This window comes from Notamacropus eugenii, chromosome 2, assembly GCF_028372415.1.
Source record: "Notamacropus eugenii isolate mMacEug1 chromosome 2, mMacEug1.pri_v2, whole genome shotgun sequence".
NCBI lineage: Eukaryota > Metazoa > Chordata > Mammalia > Diprotodontia > Macropodidae > Notamacropus > Notamacropus eugenii.
The window spans coordinates 36,521,189-36,536,950 of NC_092873.1; the positions used below are offsets into that span (position 1 = coordinate 36,521,189).

At 51.9% G+C, this 15,762-nt stretch overlaps 1 protein-coding gene across 9 annotated transcripts in view; it reads right to left on the reverse strand.

Annotated features, from left to right (window-relative positions):
• Positions 1–306: 306 nt before the first annotated feature.
• The window catches only part of MYO18A (myosin XVIIIA), a 148,506-nt gene continuing 133,050 nt past the window's right edge, over positions 307–15,762 (reverse strand). For 6 of the 9 annotated variants that reach the window (XM_072639824.1, XM_072639823.1, XM_072639822.1 and 3 more), the window contains 5 exons: positions 15,474–15,613; positions 14,236–14,280; positions 9,686–9,808; positions 6,904–8,222; positions 307–1,810 (listed from right to left, as the gene is read on the reverse strand). In XM_072639824.1, the coding sequence (XP_072495925.1) occupies positions 6,908–8,222; positions 9,686–9,808; positions 14,236–14,280; positions 15,474–15,613 (1,623 nt within the window). In that variant the 3' untranslated portion in view covers positions 307–1,810; positions 6,904–6,907. The remainder of the gene's footprint in view (positions 1,811–6,903; positions 8,223–9,685; positions 9,809–14,235; positions 14,281–15,473; positions 15,614–15,762) is intronic. The other 3 variants (XM_072639828.1, XM_072639826.1, XM_072639825.1) reach the window with 2 other exon arrangements.

Genomic DNA, 15,762 nt, shown 5'->3' on the forward strand with positions numbered 1-15,762 from the left:
AAGACTGACAGACCTCCCCAGTCTGAGTTAGTTTGAGATAGGTTAAAGCATGAAGGTAGCAGATGGATGAGATGACTTCCAGATGACCCATCCTGTCAGCTTGAACAATCTGATGACCTTCCACAGGACCAGACTACCTGTCTGTAGGGTGAAAAAGCTCCTATTCCCTCCCATCCCAACCCCATCGTTTCCTTGTATCATTTATAAGGCCCTCAGCAATTAACCTAAATCATAGGTCTAACTTAGAATCCATCTCCCTGAAAGCTTGTATCCTAACTCAAAGAAACTGCAGGAAATTTGACAGGGTCAGGAGGAAAAGATTTATTTCCATACTGAAAGTAACCATGGGAAAGAGATGCACAGTTCAAGTGCGACCCGAGAGAAGAGAAAGGGACCAACAGAAGTGGGCCAGGTTGTACCACCAGGCATTGCTGTTTGGCCCTTGTGGCTGATTTTTCATTGAAAGGCTAACTGATGGGGGCTCAGCCCTGCACAAGGTATGTGGTCAGCATAGTGAAGGAAGAGGGGATGTACTTTTAGGCATGGGAGAGAAAGAGAAAGAGAGAGGAGGAGGGGGGGGAGGGAGGGAGAGAGATGGAGAGAGAGAGGGAGAGAGAGGGGAGGGGGACAACACACACAAAGGCTCAGAGTGGAGGATTAGGGCTTGATGTGGGAATGCAGGAGACTGGGTCAAAGTGCTCACCTATCCCACAGCACCTAAGATAAACTGAGTCTTCAGTGTTTCTGATCCCAAGCACCCAAGGTAAGGCCTTCCCTTTCCAGAAGTTGTATTCTCATGACAGTCTACTGGGACAGAGGAACAAATGAGGAGGCAGTGGCTTGACTAAGCCCCAAGCCTGCATCCATGGAATGGATTTCCAACCTGTGATGAGGTCACTGAACTTACCATACAGTGTATTGAAGCGTATAGTATTTTTCTGTGTGTATCCATGTCCAAGCATGTTTCATGTGCCCATGGAACCCTCTGAGCCTCACCCTATACACTCTCAGAACCTGGCTCCCAAAGCCAGACATGGCTTCCTCCTCTTCAGTTGGACAAACAAGGGCTTTTGCCTCTAGTTCAACTGAAGAGCAAAGATGGAGGTCTGATTCCCCACCCACCTATTTAATCCCTCACTCTTCCTTCCCCCTTCCTGGGGACTCAGCCTTGATAGGGGACAGGTCTGGTACTTAAATTATAAAATCAAAAGGACAGCAGGCACTGAGAAGAGAAAGCCCTCCCCACCCAGAGGGAGGGATCTAGGGCTGCTCCCTCCAGGGGACAAAGCAACTGAAGAACGTCCCAGTGGAGAAGTCCGTCCCAATATAGCTCCCCACACAAGGGCTGACAGGGCACTTCCCATTCACTTGGCCCAGGGGGAATGTCTGAGCCACATTGTTGGTTTCACTCCGAAGGAGGCAGGCAAGGATTCTAAGTTTTCTCTCTGGACATTCTTCTTCTCTTGTCCTCTCGCCATGGCAGGGGTATGGAGCCACTCACATCCCGGAGGTCCCCCCCCTGGAAAGGACTGGAACAGGGTCTTTCCCATGCAAACTGATGGTGCGGGTATGAGGGGCAGGGAGGCGTGTGCCCCATTGTTCTTTGGGAAAGGCATCTGACTGTAGCAAGCCAGGCTGGAAGGGCGATGGACCAAAAGCCATGGGCTACGCACTGGAGTCCCCCAGCTTGGCCTCTGTGTCGCTGTCGCTCAGGTGGCTGTGAGAGTATCGGGATCGGGTGATGTGGTCCAGGGGGTCATGCTCGTCATCTGATCGGTCAAGGGCAAGGGACTTCTGGTAGCTGGAAGGGCTGCAGGAGAGAACACATGTTCAGCGGGGATGGTCTCCTGGCACCCCTGGGGAAGCCCCCAAAGCCAGCTTCCAACAGTATCAGCTTCTACCCACCCTGACTGGAGGGTGACCCTAGCCCACCCCCGGCATGAGAGCCAGGGGAACCCCTCACTCAGAAGATAAACCAGATGGTGAAACAAAGGAGATAAACACTTTTGTTTGGCACTTAGGACTTGTCAAAAACCTGGCCCCTTCCTCTCTTCTTACATTTTATTCCCACCTGCATATTCCATGATCCAGCTTCACTGGCCCATGATCCTCACACGATACCCCATCTCCAGACTCCGGATTTCTATACTTGCTGTCCCCCACGTCTACCATGCTCTTCCTGCTCACCTCCCCTTCTTAGAATCCTTGGTCTCCTTCAGGACTCAGCTCAAATTCCACCTTCTGCAGAAAGCCTTTCCTAGTCCTCCCTTAGCTGCTGGTACCTTCCCTCTCAGATCACCTTTCTTTTACTCTGGACTTGAAGGTATCTAGTTAGTTACAGATTGTCTCCCACATTAGAATGGGAGTCCTTGGGACAGCTAGATGGCGCCATAGTACACAGAGTCAAGGACCCGAGTTCAAATGTGACCTCAGACACTTACAAGCTGTGTGACCGTGGGCAAGTCATTGCCACCCCCCTCCCCCCAAAAAAGAAAGAATGGCAGCTCTTTGAGCGCAGGGACCTTTGTTCCTATTTCTCCCACTTAGCACAGTGCCAGGCACATAGGTGAGCCCAGAAAAGAAGAAACTTCCTGCTTTTCTTACTGTTCAGTGGTTTTCAGTCATGTCCTCCTCTGTGTGACCCTATTGGGGGTTTTCTTGGCACAGGTACTAGAGAGGTTTGCCATTTCCTGCTCCAGCTTATTTTACAGATGACGAAACTGAAGCAGCATTAAGTGCTGCCCAGCACTTGAGGACCTAGAAGATCACATGTGGCCTCAAGGCCACAGGTTCCCCATCCCTACCGCTGATGTGAGATAAGGGAAGCAGGGGCTTCTACTGAGAAGAGGTGAAGGACGGGAGATGGTCTGGTTTGTGTCCTAAGAATGGGAGGCTGGGAACAAGATCCAAGTGTGAATGGGGTGGGATTTAGCGGAGCCTAGCCTGTGTTAAACTGAACTGACAAATTCAGGCCCCAGGTTTCCACCCGTTTGTGGACTTCTGGTCTGGAGGTTATAGCTCCTACCCCTGTATCCCTAGGGTTATCAGGTGGATGCCTGGTCCTGGGTCAGTTAAGCTGTCATTCTGTGCTGTGAAAGCACCAGGAACCAGAAGCTGGGGAGTAGGGTGAACAGTCACTAGATAGTACATTTACTAGTGATGTGACCCTGGGCAATTCAACTTAGGTACTGTCTGCCTCAGTTTCTTCATCTGTAAAATGGGGGAAAATAAAAGCACTGTTTTAAGGACTAAATGAGATAATTGTAAAGTACTTAGCACAATGCCTGGCACATAGTAGGCCCTATATAAGCATGAGCTCACCCCCCACCCCAATACCTAAGGGATTCTCAATCCAGCTTTCCCAGTATCATAGTGGAAAAAGCCCTTTGGCATCCAGCTGCTGCACTCTTTCCATTTTGAACATTTTAACCAAATTGTTTAAAAAGCCTTCTTCCCAGAGAGCTGAGCCGGCATCTCTCGTTCAGGGCTGTCGAAAACAATTTGGCACACGCACTAATTCCCGTTCGAAGAGCCTGTAGTGGCAAGTCCTACTCCCGGCTCCTCTTCATTGAAGCCTCCGTGCCCTGAATTCTCTCTGGTTCCTGTCACCAGATGGGAAATTAGGCCTCCCTCTCTACCACTCCCTCCACCAGTATATCCACCCCCATGCCAGTGAGGGCCTTGTGCCAACTAGGCTCTGATGAGTTTCTTTCTTGGCCTCTTTTCTTCCTGGCTTCTCAGCTAAGTGGTTTGGTTCTGGCCTAATGCCATCTGTGCCGATTGGTGACTCCAATTCCCCAAGGTGACAATGTATAAGAATTCCAGCTCTGCTCCTGCTTCCCAGGTGAGAAGAGCCTTGGGAAATGTACCTTAGTTGGCAGAAGAATGGAATTTTGGTTACTGATCTGGCTGCCCAGGCCATCAAAGGAGACAGGGGGCTCAGAGCTAATGAAGCCCATGCTCAGGCCTGACAGTACTCCCCACCTGCAACTCCATCCTTTCAGCTTCCACAGATGAAAGAAGCACTAGTTTTAGAATCAAAGGACCTGGATTTGAACCTGTCTCCTCCACTTAGCACCTGTGTGGCCTTGGGTAAGTCACAAGCTCCATTCACTGGCCACTCCCTTTGAACTCGACTATATAATCTGTAAGGCTTTAAATATATGATCGTATCTTGAGAGAGACAGGACCTGGAATTGTGGTTTCATTTGTACAGGGAACTCCAAGATGAGGAAATTCCTTCTCCCAAGACATGCTATCACCTAGGTCATTGAGAAGTGATGTGACTTGCCCAGGGTGACACAGTCAGGATGGGTCAGGCCTGGTAGGACTTGAACTCAAGTCTGCCTGGCTCCAAAGCCAGCTCTTAATGCCTGGTCCCATGGTTCTCTCATCTTGGTGGCTTTGTAATAATGTAACACGTGGAATCAGGAAGCTCTGGGTGCAAATCCCACCTCTGACCCCTACTGAACAAATCATTTGGCCAAGGAAACTCCTAAGGCTTTAATCTGTAGGGAAGGTGTATTGGTAGATGAAATCACAAGTCTAGTTCAAAAAAAAAAAGATGACGATGACACCATCACCATGACAGCTGAAATGTTTACAGCGCTTTGTTTGTAGGACCTTTTCCACGCATTATCACAACCCTGTGATATGGATGCTATTATGTGCCCCGTTGGATAGATGAGGAAACTGAGGCACAGAACGATTAAAGGATTGCCCACGGTCACACACATTTACTGAGTCTGGAATGGGGTTTGAACTCAGGTATTACTGACTGCATGTATAGAGCTCTACCTGAGCTGCTTCTGACCCATTCATCAGTGGTCCATAAACAGCCCCACTGGGGAAGATACTTTGCTGAGGAGGCAGGCCCGACATTTTGTCTCCTGCTTTTTTCCTGACATCACGGCTTTACTCCCTGTGGAGCTGACAGTCTCTCCCTCCCTAGCAGTATGAACCTTCCTGAGGTCTCTTGAGCCCCCTGCCACCCCCTACCCCCGCTTCTAATTGTCTCTTAGAAGCAAAGACCTGTGAGCATGGTCTAGAGCAGGGGCTCTTCGCCTGGGGTCCATGAACTTGTATTTTAAATATATCTTTATGACTCTTTCAGCAGAATTGGTTTCCCTTGTAATACAGGTATTTTAATTTTATGCATTAAAAATTCTTCTGAGAGGGATCCACAGAATTCATCAGACTTCCCAGGGCATCCAGGGACAGAAGGAAGGCTGTGCCAAAGGACCCCTTCTGTCGGGTTTCAGGGCAGCCCTGGGGAATCAGGACTAGTTTAAGGTATTTGGTTTTGTTCTGGAGATTCAATGAGTCCCCCACGTGTCCACGGGGAGGCATCAAGGGACCTACCTGTTCCATTGTCCCATACTGACACAGATCTTGAACCCATATGCTGCAAGGTAAACTCATTCCCTCTCGTTATCATCCTCAAAGGCACCACTATATGCAACCCAACAAGAATCAGGGAATGTGCACCATGCCCCCGCCCTACTTTTGATCAAACGGTGCTCTTCCACAAACGCACATGGCATGCAGAAAGTGCTTGTTAGTGTATGAGTCCAGACACAAATGGAGCTCAGGAGAGGTCCCCGAGGATCAAGAAGGTCTGGGCCTCTAGATCACAGTTGGCTAGGTAGGGGGGTCAATGGGCCCTCCTGGAAGTGGTTGTTTCCCACTGTGAAACGACCTGCCTCCGAAGACAGTGGTGAGAGAAGCTGCCTCCCCTGATACCCCCTGCCAGGGAACAGGGCCAGAAAGAAAGAAAACAAGCCAGGAAGATGTGGCCCAGAAAGGCCTGTGGCTCTCTAGGGCAAAGGAATATGGAGGGAGCCTCAGCAGTGTGGGCAAGACTGTCCAGGGGCCTTCCACCTCCAGAGGGAACCAGAAAAATTCAAGCAGTGGGAGGCAAAAGGCCATTATTTAAATTTCCTGTTCTGAAACTCAACAGTGAATGCTAAAGCTGGGAAGCAATTTGGAGACTTTATAGAGAATCACAGATCCTCAAAGGTCATGAAATCCAGCCCCTTCATTTTACAGAGGGGGAAACCGAGGGAGGGAGGGTGACTTGCCCAAAGTTACTTGTGTAGAAAGCATTAAAGAGGAGACTCAAACTGTCTTCTGTGCCCACAGCCAGTGCTTGAAGCTAGGGAAAAGGAAGAAACCAAGGCCACTTTTGGGTCAGATACAAAGGTCCATGGGGTTCAGTTGTGTGGGTGCTGGGTTCCCATTACAGAGAAGGATTAAGCCTGGTTTGGTTTATTTGGTCCCACTGAAGGTGGTGCAGTGCCCCCTTGCCAGCTGTACCCATGGCAAGAAGTGGATGCATAGAGTAAGCAATAAGCTGGGCAAATGAAAAGATATTTCACTACTACTGATGTGCCAATGCCCATCTTGGGCATCCAAGCACTCCCTTCCCTGGGGCACAGAAAAGCCCCTTTCTCATCAGTCCAAAAAGCTGCCTGGCACTCAAGGTAATAATGCCATCTCTCTTCCTGGCCTCAGAATTTGCAACTGAATGGGCCAAGGGCTGAGAATGATTTCTTAAAATAGCTGGACCTTAGTTAGTAAGAAAGGCTGAGACACAAGAGGACGAGAATCATAGGACCCCTGCAATGGAAGTGGGAGGAACTCAGGGAACAGTGAGTCCGATGCCCCTATTTTACAAAGCAGGAAACTGAGGCCAAGAGAGAGCCATAGGAGCCTAGATCTAGAGTGCCCCCGGCCATCATTTTACAGGTAAGGAAACAGGCACCAAGAGGTTCTTCCTGCCTACAGATGGACAGATGCATTCTTTCAGGCCTTGGAAGACGTGAGTGACTGTTAGTACATGGGGAGGGGGCGCATACTCCAACAGCACACGCATGCCGCTCTCCGTGTGGGAGGGCCACCTACTGAGTTAGTCGCTCTCGGGCCGGTACAGGTAGCGCATCATCAAGCTATCCACCTCCTTCTTCCGTTTCTTCTCCTGCTTCTTCTCTTCCTTGGACAGTCTGCTGGTGCGCCCTCCGCCCTCCCCCTCTGAGGCTGGCCCTGTCCCTTCCGGACCCTTCTTGACGCTGGAGCCGCTGCGGCATGAGACGGTGGAGCCGCTGGAGGAAGAGGAGGACTCTGAGGAGGACTCACTCTCCTTCTTCTTCCTCCTCTTCTTGGATTTTCTCTTGCTCTTGTGGGAACGAGCCTTACTCCGGTGTTTCCGTTCGGAGGAGCGCTCGGACTCGGAGCTGCTGCAGCTGCTGCTGCTGCTACTGCTGGTGCTTTTTTTCTTGCCCCGGCTCTTGTGTCTGCTCCGAGACCTCGACACGTCGGCAGCCGAGGCTGAGCGGCGGATGGTGGCGGCCCGCTCTCCCCCACAGGCGCCCAGCTGGGCACTCCGGACGCTCTTGCGGTCGTCCTCCTCTGAGTCGGGCTGCAGGCTGCTCCGCTTGAACTCAGTGGGCTTGTAGCTCAAGACCTCATTGATGGCAGCCTCCAGGTCGGGGTCCAAGTAGGAACGGTGCCTGACCGGATGGATGCCAGAGCTGGCAGGTTCGTCGGAGGTGGCAGTCTGGGGCCGGGGCGGTACTGAGAGGCTGCGGGCCAGTGAGGGGTGACTATACTGGGAGTGCACATCGCTCAGAGCTACGCTGGTTCCATCATCCTCCCAATCATCCAAGCAGCTCCGGCCTAGGGACAAGCGGGAACTGGGGCTCTCTCGCCCTAAGGCCGAGGCCCTGCTCAAGCAAGGGCTGAGGGTCTTGGGGAGGCCCTCCAGCCTAGAGGTGCTTCGGCGGGAGCTGGGAGACCCCGAGAGAGAGAAGCTGAACGCCGACCAGGTCTCCTCCTCCCGGGCATCGCGCCGTGTGGCTGAGGAGGCTCGGCTGACAGGGGCTGAGACGGTGGAGGCCCGATCAAAGTCAGACCCCCACCTTTTCTCCAGCCCCCGGCTCACCCGGCTCCTGACCTCCGAGAGGATAGAACTGCCATCATCTGCATCTTCAACCTTCTTGCAAGGGCTGGCCTCCCCGCCACCTGGGCCTCGGCGGGGTTTCCGGGGGGGCCGCTCGGGGGAGGCCACCCTCTCACTCAGCGTGGTGAAGAGGGACTCCTCGTCGCCGGTGCCCCCAATGGAGTCCTTGAGGGTGAGCCGTTTTCGGTAGCTCAGGGAGCTCAGGGCAGAGGCCGGCCTCTCCTCCACCCCCTTGCCCTCCTTGGTGACCGTGTTGAGAGACAGTCTAAGACAGAGACCCAAGACCCAGAGAAGGGAGCACCATCGGCAGATGAAGGAGGAAGAGGGGTGTGGGAGGGGGGAGAGACACAAAAGAACAAGCATTAAGCCCGAGAATAAAGACCCAGGAGGAGGGAGAGGAGGAGAAAGAAGCAGCAGCAACAGCAGCCCTGGCAAAGGCGGAGGGAGAGCTTCGCAGGAAATGAAGCAAAATAATTTGCGTCAGTGAAAATAGCTTCGCGGAGAATGTCATGTAAATTAGACTATTGTTCCATTCCATCACTTTTCCCCCTCTAAAACGTTTAGTTCAATTTATTTCATTGTCAACTACCTGGAGCCTCACACAGCTCCGAGATGGATGGCAGCGGGGCGGGGACAGAGGCACTATCTGCAATAACAAAATGTTGCGTGGTTGAATAAATTAAAGTAATTAGAGGTGGCCACTGGGCGCTGGTGGTGAGGGGGCCAGGTTCTGAAGGGAGTGGAGGAGCCAGGCGGGAAATCACGTCTGCTACTGCACCCACTTGGCATCCCACTGACCCAAGAGCAGCCCATGTTGTGCCCCATGGCAGGATGGGGGGGTGGGGAAAGATGGGGCTACGGCAGAAGCGGGGGAGCTGGCAGGGAAAGAGGTATATGCGGGAGAGCGAAAAGTGGGAAAGATAGCTGCCCTTTTTCTTGTCCGCCATGTTAGGTAGGTAGGCAGGAGACTGCCACCGAACCTTCAGGAGAGAGAGGGCTGGCAAGAGAACCCGGGCTCCAGAAAAAGATATGGAGACTAAAGATGAGTTAGAACCCCAGGAAAAAGGGGGAAGGAGGGGTCTCCTAATCCCTGGCCACTGGCTTTAGTCACTTATTCAGAAGGAGCTTTTTGGTACCCAAGATTACCAGGGCATTGGGGCTGAACAGGTGAGGGAGAGGAGAGGGGCTGTAGACTCCCTGGACATCGGGGGACTTGTTGACATTGATGGCTTTTTGTTTCACTGCTACTAAAGCCCCAGAAATTCCAAACAACAAAGAAGGGTCTTGACTGTGAACTTCCCCATCCTGGCCCTGGCCCCATCAGGTGGTCAAAGATTAAGGAAGCCAACCCCATCTCAGAGCCCAGGCCTGCCACTGAAATAGGAAAGGGTTAAAAAAAAACCATATCAGGGGAGAGGAAGACCCAGAATGGGAGGAGACCCTGAATAGCCCGGTGCATCCAGTCCCAGTAACCGAGGAAAATCCTTGGAAAATTCCCACACTTAGAATCCCTACTTGACACAGCAAGCACCACTGAGTCACCTATATGAGAATGAGTCACTCTGCTTGGGACCTCATGGCAAACTCTACACTCACTAGAGGCGGGCAAAGCATCTCCCTCGTAAGGATGAGAGAGCATGCTCCTTGCTTTGCCCATGTGCCCGTGCCCTCAGCAACGCCCACCTCCACTAACACAGCGCCTTGGCCAGCTGTCCCCCCCTTACTCACCTGGAGCTCTTGAGGCTGCCATCATCTGAAGCAGCCTTAGAAGGTCCCTTGTTTTTGGACAACCAAGACTTGACACCATCGACCCGGTCTTCCAGTTCAGAGTCCACATCAGAGTCACCCTCACTGCTTGGGCAAGACAAGGAGAAACAGACAGGGCCAGGGAGGGAGGGAGGAGAGGAGGTTAGATCACACAGGGTTCACAAGACAGGTGAGGGGTGGGGTAAGCACTTCCCTCTTGGAGGGTTCAGGGGTTGGAGGCATGCTTCTTAGTGGGAGGCAGGGAAACAAGTAGGAAAAGGAGGAAGATTAGAGGCAGTTGCTCACAACATTGGCAGGGGGCACTTGGCACAGTGCCTGACATTTAGTAGGTGCTTAATAAAATTCTTATTGATTGACTGACTGTCCTCCTTTTGCATTATACAACTGCATGACCTCCCCAAAGCATACCACAGAAAGATATAGATGGTACCGTGGGCACCAGGAGAAAGTAGACTGGGCAGGACCCACTAATGCAACCAATTAGAAGAGAAACCCAGCAAGTAGCTAGGATAGTCCCTTTTCTGTGAAAGGGCAATCCTGGGCTCAAATAGGGACCTGGGATCAGGGCATCAGAGACCTGCCCTGCTGGCTCTTGACTGTCCCTTTCCAAGAGGAGATGGCCCATCTGTTCTACCCTGAATGCCACAACTGTGATGCCAATCCTGGGACCAGAGGAGATGAATCTCCTTGAAGCCCTTAAATAGTGGGAAGTCTAGAGAAGCCTGGAGGCCTGCTTGGGTGATGGGAGGGGCATCCTGGGCAGAGGCCGACTACAAAGATAGGGCAGCTCAGGCTCAAACTTGTCCTTAAGTACAGATAGAAGGTGAGCCCCTTGTGGGCAAGGATAGGCTCACTTTGATCCCTATAACCCTAGTTCCTAGTACAGTGCCTGGCACAGAGAGGCAAGGTCACCCCCACTGCAGTAGAACATAAGCCCTTGAGGGCAGGGATTGCTTCATGCTGTCTCAGTATCCCCAGTGCCTGGAGCTAAATAAACAGTTATTGATTGATGAGGTACTAGAGGTTTGGGAGCAGGAGAAAGGACCGTAACTATTTCTTGAGGGCCTCGGCATACTCTAGGTTTCTAAGGACACATGACTATGACCACAGAGTCCCAGGCTGGGTGTTTCACCTTCCTCTGCCGGGCCTGCCACCCCCTCCTCAGGTAGGCAGGCTGCTTCTTCCCCACCTCTAGGCAGAGCATTTCTTAGCTCTACCTCATCCCCATGGAAGCCCAGGGTCTCCAAATTTTGACCTTGGTGTTGACAGATGAAAGCAACCAGATGCAGTAACAAAGCTGGCAAAAATTCTCTGCTGCGTGGCTGCTAATGTAAAATTCCCAAAGTATAGGCCTGGCCATACCACACCCTTGCTCAATAAACTCCAACAGTAACTCTACCATCAAACAACACTCCCCTCCCCTGTCTGACATTTAAAAACCTTCATAACCCGGCCCCAACTTACCTTCCTGAGCTCATTATACACTGTCCCCCATCTAGCTTCCAGCCAAACCGGCCGGCTTACTGCACCTCACATCGAGCTCTTGGACTTGCACTTTCTCCATCTCCATGTCTGGGATGCCAACCTTCCTCACTTCCTCCTCTAAGAATGCCTCGTTTCTTTCAAAGCTCACTAAGAAAGGCCTTCCCAACCCCCTTTCCCTGCCCCTCTACGACCCCCTCACACCATTAGATACTGGCACTTTCCTGCCTGAAATCAGTCTGCATGTGTTCATACACATTCTGTATATAATTATAATGCTTAAATTGCCTCCACTGACAGTATTTTAGCTCCTTGTGGGCAAGGCCTGCATTTTGGCCTGTTTGCCTGCGCCTAGCACATAGTAGGTGCTTAATCATGAACTGATTGACAGAGGAAAAAAAACCTAAGCTTCAGAAATGTAGCAGGAAAATAAAAAATGGCCAGTTCCTCCACATCTTTCTGCTACAGAAATGCCAGGGTTTCTCCTTGGTATAAATTTCCTTTCATTTGTGTCAATGGGAGAGGCCTGGATCTTGAATTATGTTCTTGAATAAATAGCCACACACAGGCGCACATGTACATGTGCGTCTGCACACGCACACCAAAGAGAAACCACCCCACTCTCTCCTGGGCCCACACGAGAGTCCAACTCCTGGGGAGGAAGAATAAATAGGTAGATTTTATGGGCCTCTGTCAAAAGCAAAAGCACAGCAAAGACAGGGCCTGCTGATGCCCTGAGTAAACAGGGTTTAACGGCAGCCAGCCCAGACCTCTCTAATGCAAGCCATGTGCTATCCACGCCTGGCAGATTTACAACGGTGCATGGGCCCCACGGAACACCAGTGCCACCTGATTTATGCATCTGTGTGAAAAAAAACCCGCCCAACCTCCCCCCAAAACCCTCCTTCTCCTACTTCAAAGCTCCCTAATTTATCACCACCGTTCATAACCATATTGATCACCAGTGCCGAATGCAGGCCGAAACTATGTCTACACGTTAAAAGGATTTCTGTATAAATCTCCCTTAATGCTGCGCTGTTTACTGCTTTCATTAAGGTTATGGCAATAACAACTGTATCTATAAGTAAATCGAAGCATTATTTTCCGGCCCGCCTTTCCATGCTCGATAACTCAGCACCAGGGCCCAGAGTGGCTCAGGCTTCACTGGGGCCCGCTCCTGCTCCCCATCATCATGGAGGCCACAGCTGGAACCACGAAGGCATGGGGCTGCTCAGGAGAACCATCTTAAATGTGCATTTTATCAGCCTGCCCCCAAGCTGCTCTGAGACACCCGGCTGTGGCAGGGCCTGGCTGGCAAGAGAGATCAACAAATGTAGACTCAGAATAAGAATCCTCCTCGTTATATTCCAGGCGGCCAACTGGGGCACCAGGCGCCCACTCTCCTCTCCTCCTCTGGCGGGAGTGAGGATGATGTTTGGGCCATTTCCCGTAAAACAATCAAGGCTGGTAAACAAACTCCGAGGGCAGGCGGGCTCAGGGGGCACTGGAGTTTTTAAATGGTCAGAATTAAACCTGGAGTCAAACACAATTTATGTCCAGGCTTGCGTGCTATTAGTTAACTGGGAGCCACATCACCGGGGAACAAACAAACGGAGACAGAACGGCGGGGTATATTAATTGTGTGTGACAAGCGGGCTCCAGCGGCCCTCCATCACTGTTACACACTATTACATTTATCATTAGCTCTTATGGATTTCTTCACTCCTGCCAGCCCATCCTAGCCCTGGGAAGAGCCCCGTGGGGCAGGCAGAAGGAACGGGGGGAGAGCCAGGCTCGGATCCCACACAGACCCGAGGGACAGAGGATGGCCGGCAGCTCTCCTGGGCTCTCCATCTCTCTCCTGCTTGGCACAGCACAAAGGAAAGAAGATAAGAAATGGGGATGGGCTGGGGGCCCTGGTAGAACCTGACAGATGTGGTCTCGTATGTACACGCACGCACACTCACGCACACATGCGTGCACACACACAGAGCCTTTTCCCAATGCCCAGGATAACCACAGGCAATCAAGTTCCCTCCATCTGGCATTTGTTATCATGCCTCTGTCCTGGGAGAGTGGGCTGGTGCTTATTTGCATGAATGCTTCTCCCTGACAAAGCTAACGTTAGAGTCCCCTTCGACGGCTGCCAAAACAAAGTAATGAGACCTCTGACGAAAAAACAATGCCCTTGCTTCCTCCAGTCTGGTTCACGCCCCAAGTAGGAATAAAGACTGAGATCATTTCCACCTCAACCTTATGAGAACAGAGGATAGAACAGGGGCTCTCAACCTGGAGGGTCTATGGTCCGCCTTAGGGACCCACAGATACTTCAGAGAGTCCATGAACTCAGATGGGAGCGGGGGAAGAAATACATCTTAATTTTCACTCACCTCTCACTGAAATTTATCATTTTTCTCAATTATTTAAAAACACTATTCTGAAAAGGGGTCCACTGGATTGATCAGACTGCCTGAGAGGCCCCTGACATGAGAAATGCTAAGACCCTCTGAGCTGGAGGCTGTAACCAGGAGAAGAGATAATCCCCCTGGGAGGAGGGGGCAGGGAAGCTGGAACCCACTGAAAGCAAGGCTGTGGACATGTGGTAGAGAGTTCTGCTTGGCAGAACCCAGCCAATCACAGAAGCAGACTCGGCGGCACTGGGTCAGCTCTCCTGACCCTGTGCTTGGGGGGTGGGAGGAGTGTCTCTGCTCCCTGGTGCCAACTCCAAGGGCCAGCTTCCTTACCAGGGCAGAGATAACATCTAAATACCTGCCCCCACCCCCCATCAATACCTGGTATTTTCTGAATCCTCTGCCCCTAGGGAACTTCTGGGGGCCCAGCCCTCCCTGCTCAAGACTCATTTAAAAAAGGTAATGAGGGGGTGTTAAACAAGAAAGGTGAGATGTGTGCCCACATGCCACATGCAGCGAAGTGCCCCCACCCCAGGGGGTGGGGGGAGATGACATGGAGTCAAAGGTTAGAAGACACCACACAACAGAGACAGAGGATGCAAATGCTTTGGTCCTCACGGCTTATTCTTTTTTTTCTGATACTTTGTCACCATGTCCTGCAAACTGGAAATGGGAAAAAATAAAAAATAAAGACGAGGTGGGCCAGAGGAAGAGGCGGGGACAAATCGACAGCTGAGTTGAGAGGAAATGGAGGTTGGGTAGGAGGGGGCTTGAGGCAGGGAGAGGGAGGGAAGGGCTGCCCTGTAGCTGCCACACCCCCTAGACTTGATGTTGGCTGGACCAAGGGCACTTAGGGGACCTGAGTTCAAGACCAGATTTTGTCACTAAATACTTAGTGACCTTGGGGAAGTTGCTTTACCTTCCTAAACCTCAGTCTCCTGATCTGTCAATTGAAGGGTCTAGCCTGTGGGGTCCCTGCCAGTTCTACATCTGTGATCTTTATCATGATGCCACCTTCTGCCCATGGTCACATCCTTCCATTCTTGCCCACGCAGGGTGACTTGGCAGGCTGCTGCTGGGCCCTGGCTAGCTGGGCAAGAGGGAAGAACCTCTTTGGGCCATGGAATTGGGAGATTAGATGGGATGAGAGAATTGGAGAAGAATTTCTGAGGGAGAAAGGCCCAGTCCAAGAGAACAGTGTGGCCAGCCCCTCGCCCCAGTGTCCCAACCTCTACTTCCTAGATTCCTCAGCCTGAGCCCACAAATCTGTCTTGGCTAAACCGTTCCCTGGGTGGGTTTTATGAGAGGAAATCGCTGGCACAGTAACGAGGTGTCGGGCCCTTAAATCTTTGCTCTCCCTGGACTGGGACAGGCTCCATCGGAAACACAGCTAAACAGGGGAATAACTCATCCTGAGCAGGCTGAGGCAGGGAGGGAGCCGGGAGCAGTGTAGGATGGGGGAAGGGGCTGCGAGGGATGCTCCCCCTGCCAGCTTCTCCCCTGGAGAGACCATGGAGGACAGAGGAAAGGACTGGGAATCCCATTTTCAGCTGGGTTAAAATACCAGTTCTACTCCTGGGGGACCAAAGTCCCCCTTTAACCTTGCTAGGCTCTTGATTTCTCTCTGTGAAATGGACTAGATGGTCCCAGAGGTCCCTTTGAACTCTAGGCTATGATCCCACGTTCAGTCCAAGGACAATGGGCTTCCCCAGTCCATAACTGGGGCCTGGCACCGAGAGTGGAAGATGAGATGGGGAGTGGACAACTCTGCTTCCCCAGAGGAGGTCCCATGTGGCCCAAGGCTCTGCCTCTCATCCCTGGGTCAGGGCTCCAGCCCCCAGCCCCCTCCCACACACCTGTTAATGAGGTCCTCATTCTCATCGCTTTCCATTTCATCCTCAATGGCGGCCTGCAGATCCCCTATGCGCTTGAAGGCCAGCTTCAGGTCTGCCTGCAGGCTCTGATTGGCTGCTTCCAGACTCTCCAGGTCCATCTCCTGGGGAGAGAACAGCAGCCAACCATTGTGTGGGAGAGGATCCCAACACCTGAGTTAACACCCCCACTTGCCCACTTCCATCACGGGGGCAGTACCATTGGCCCAATGACAATTCAATGGAATGCCTTCCTCCATCCTCGATGAAATAC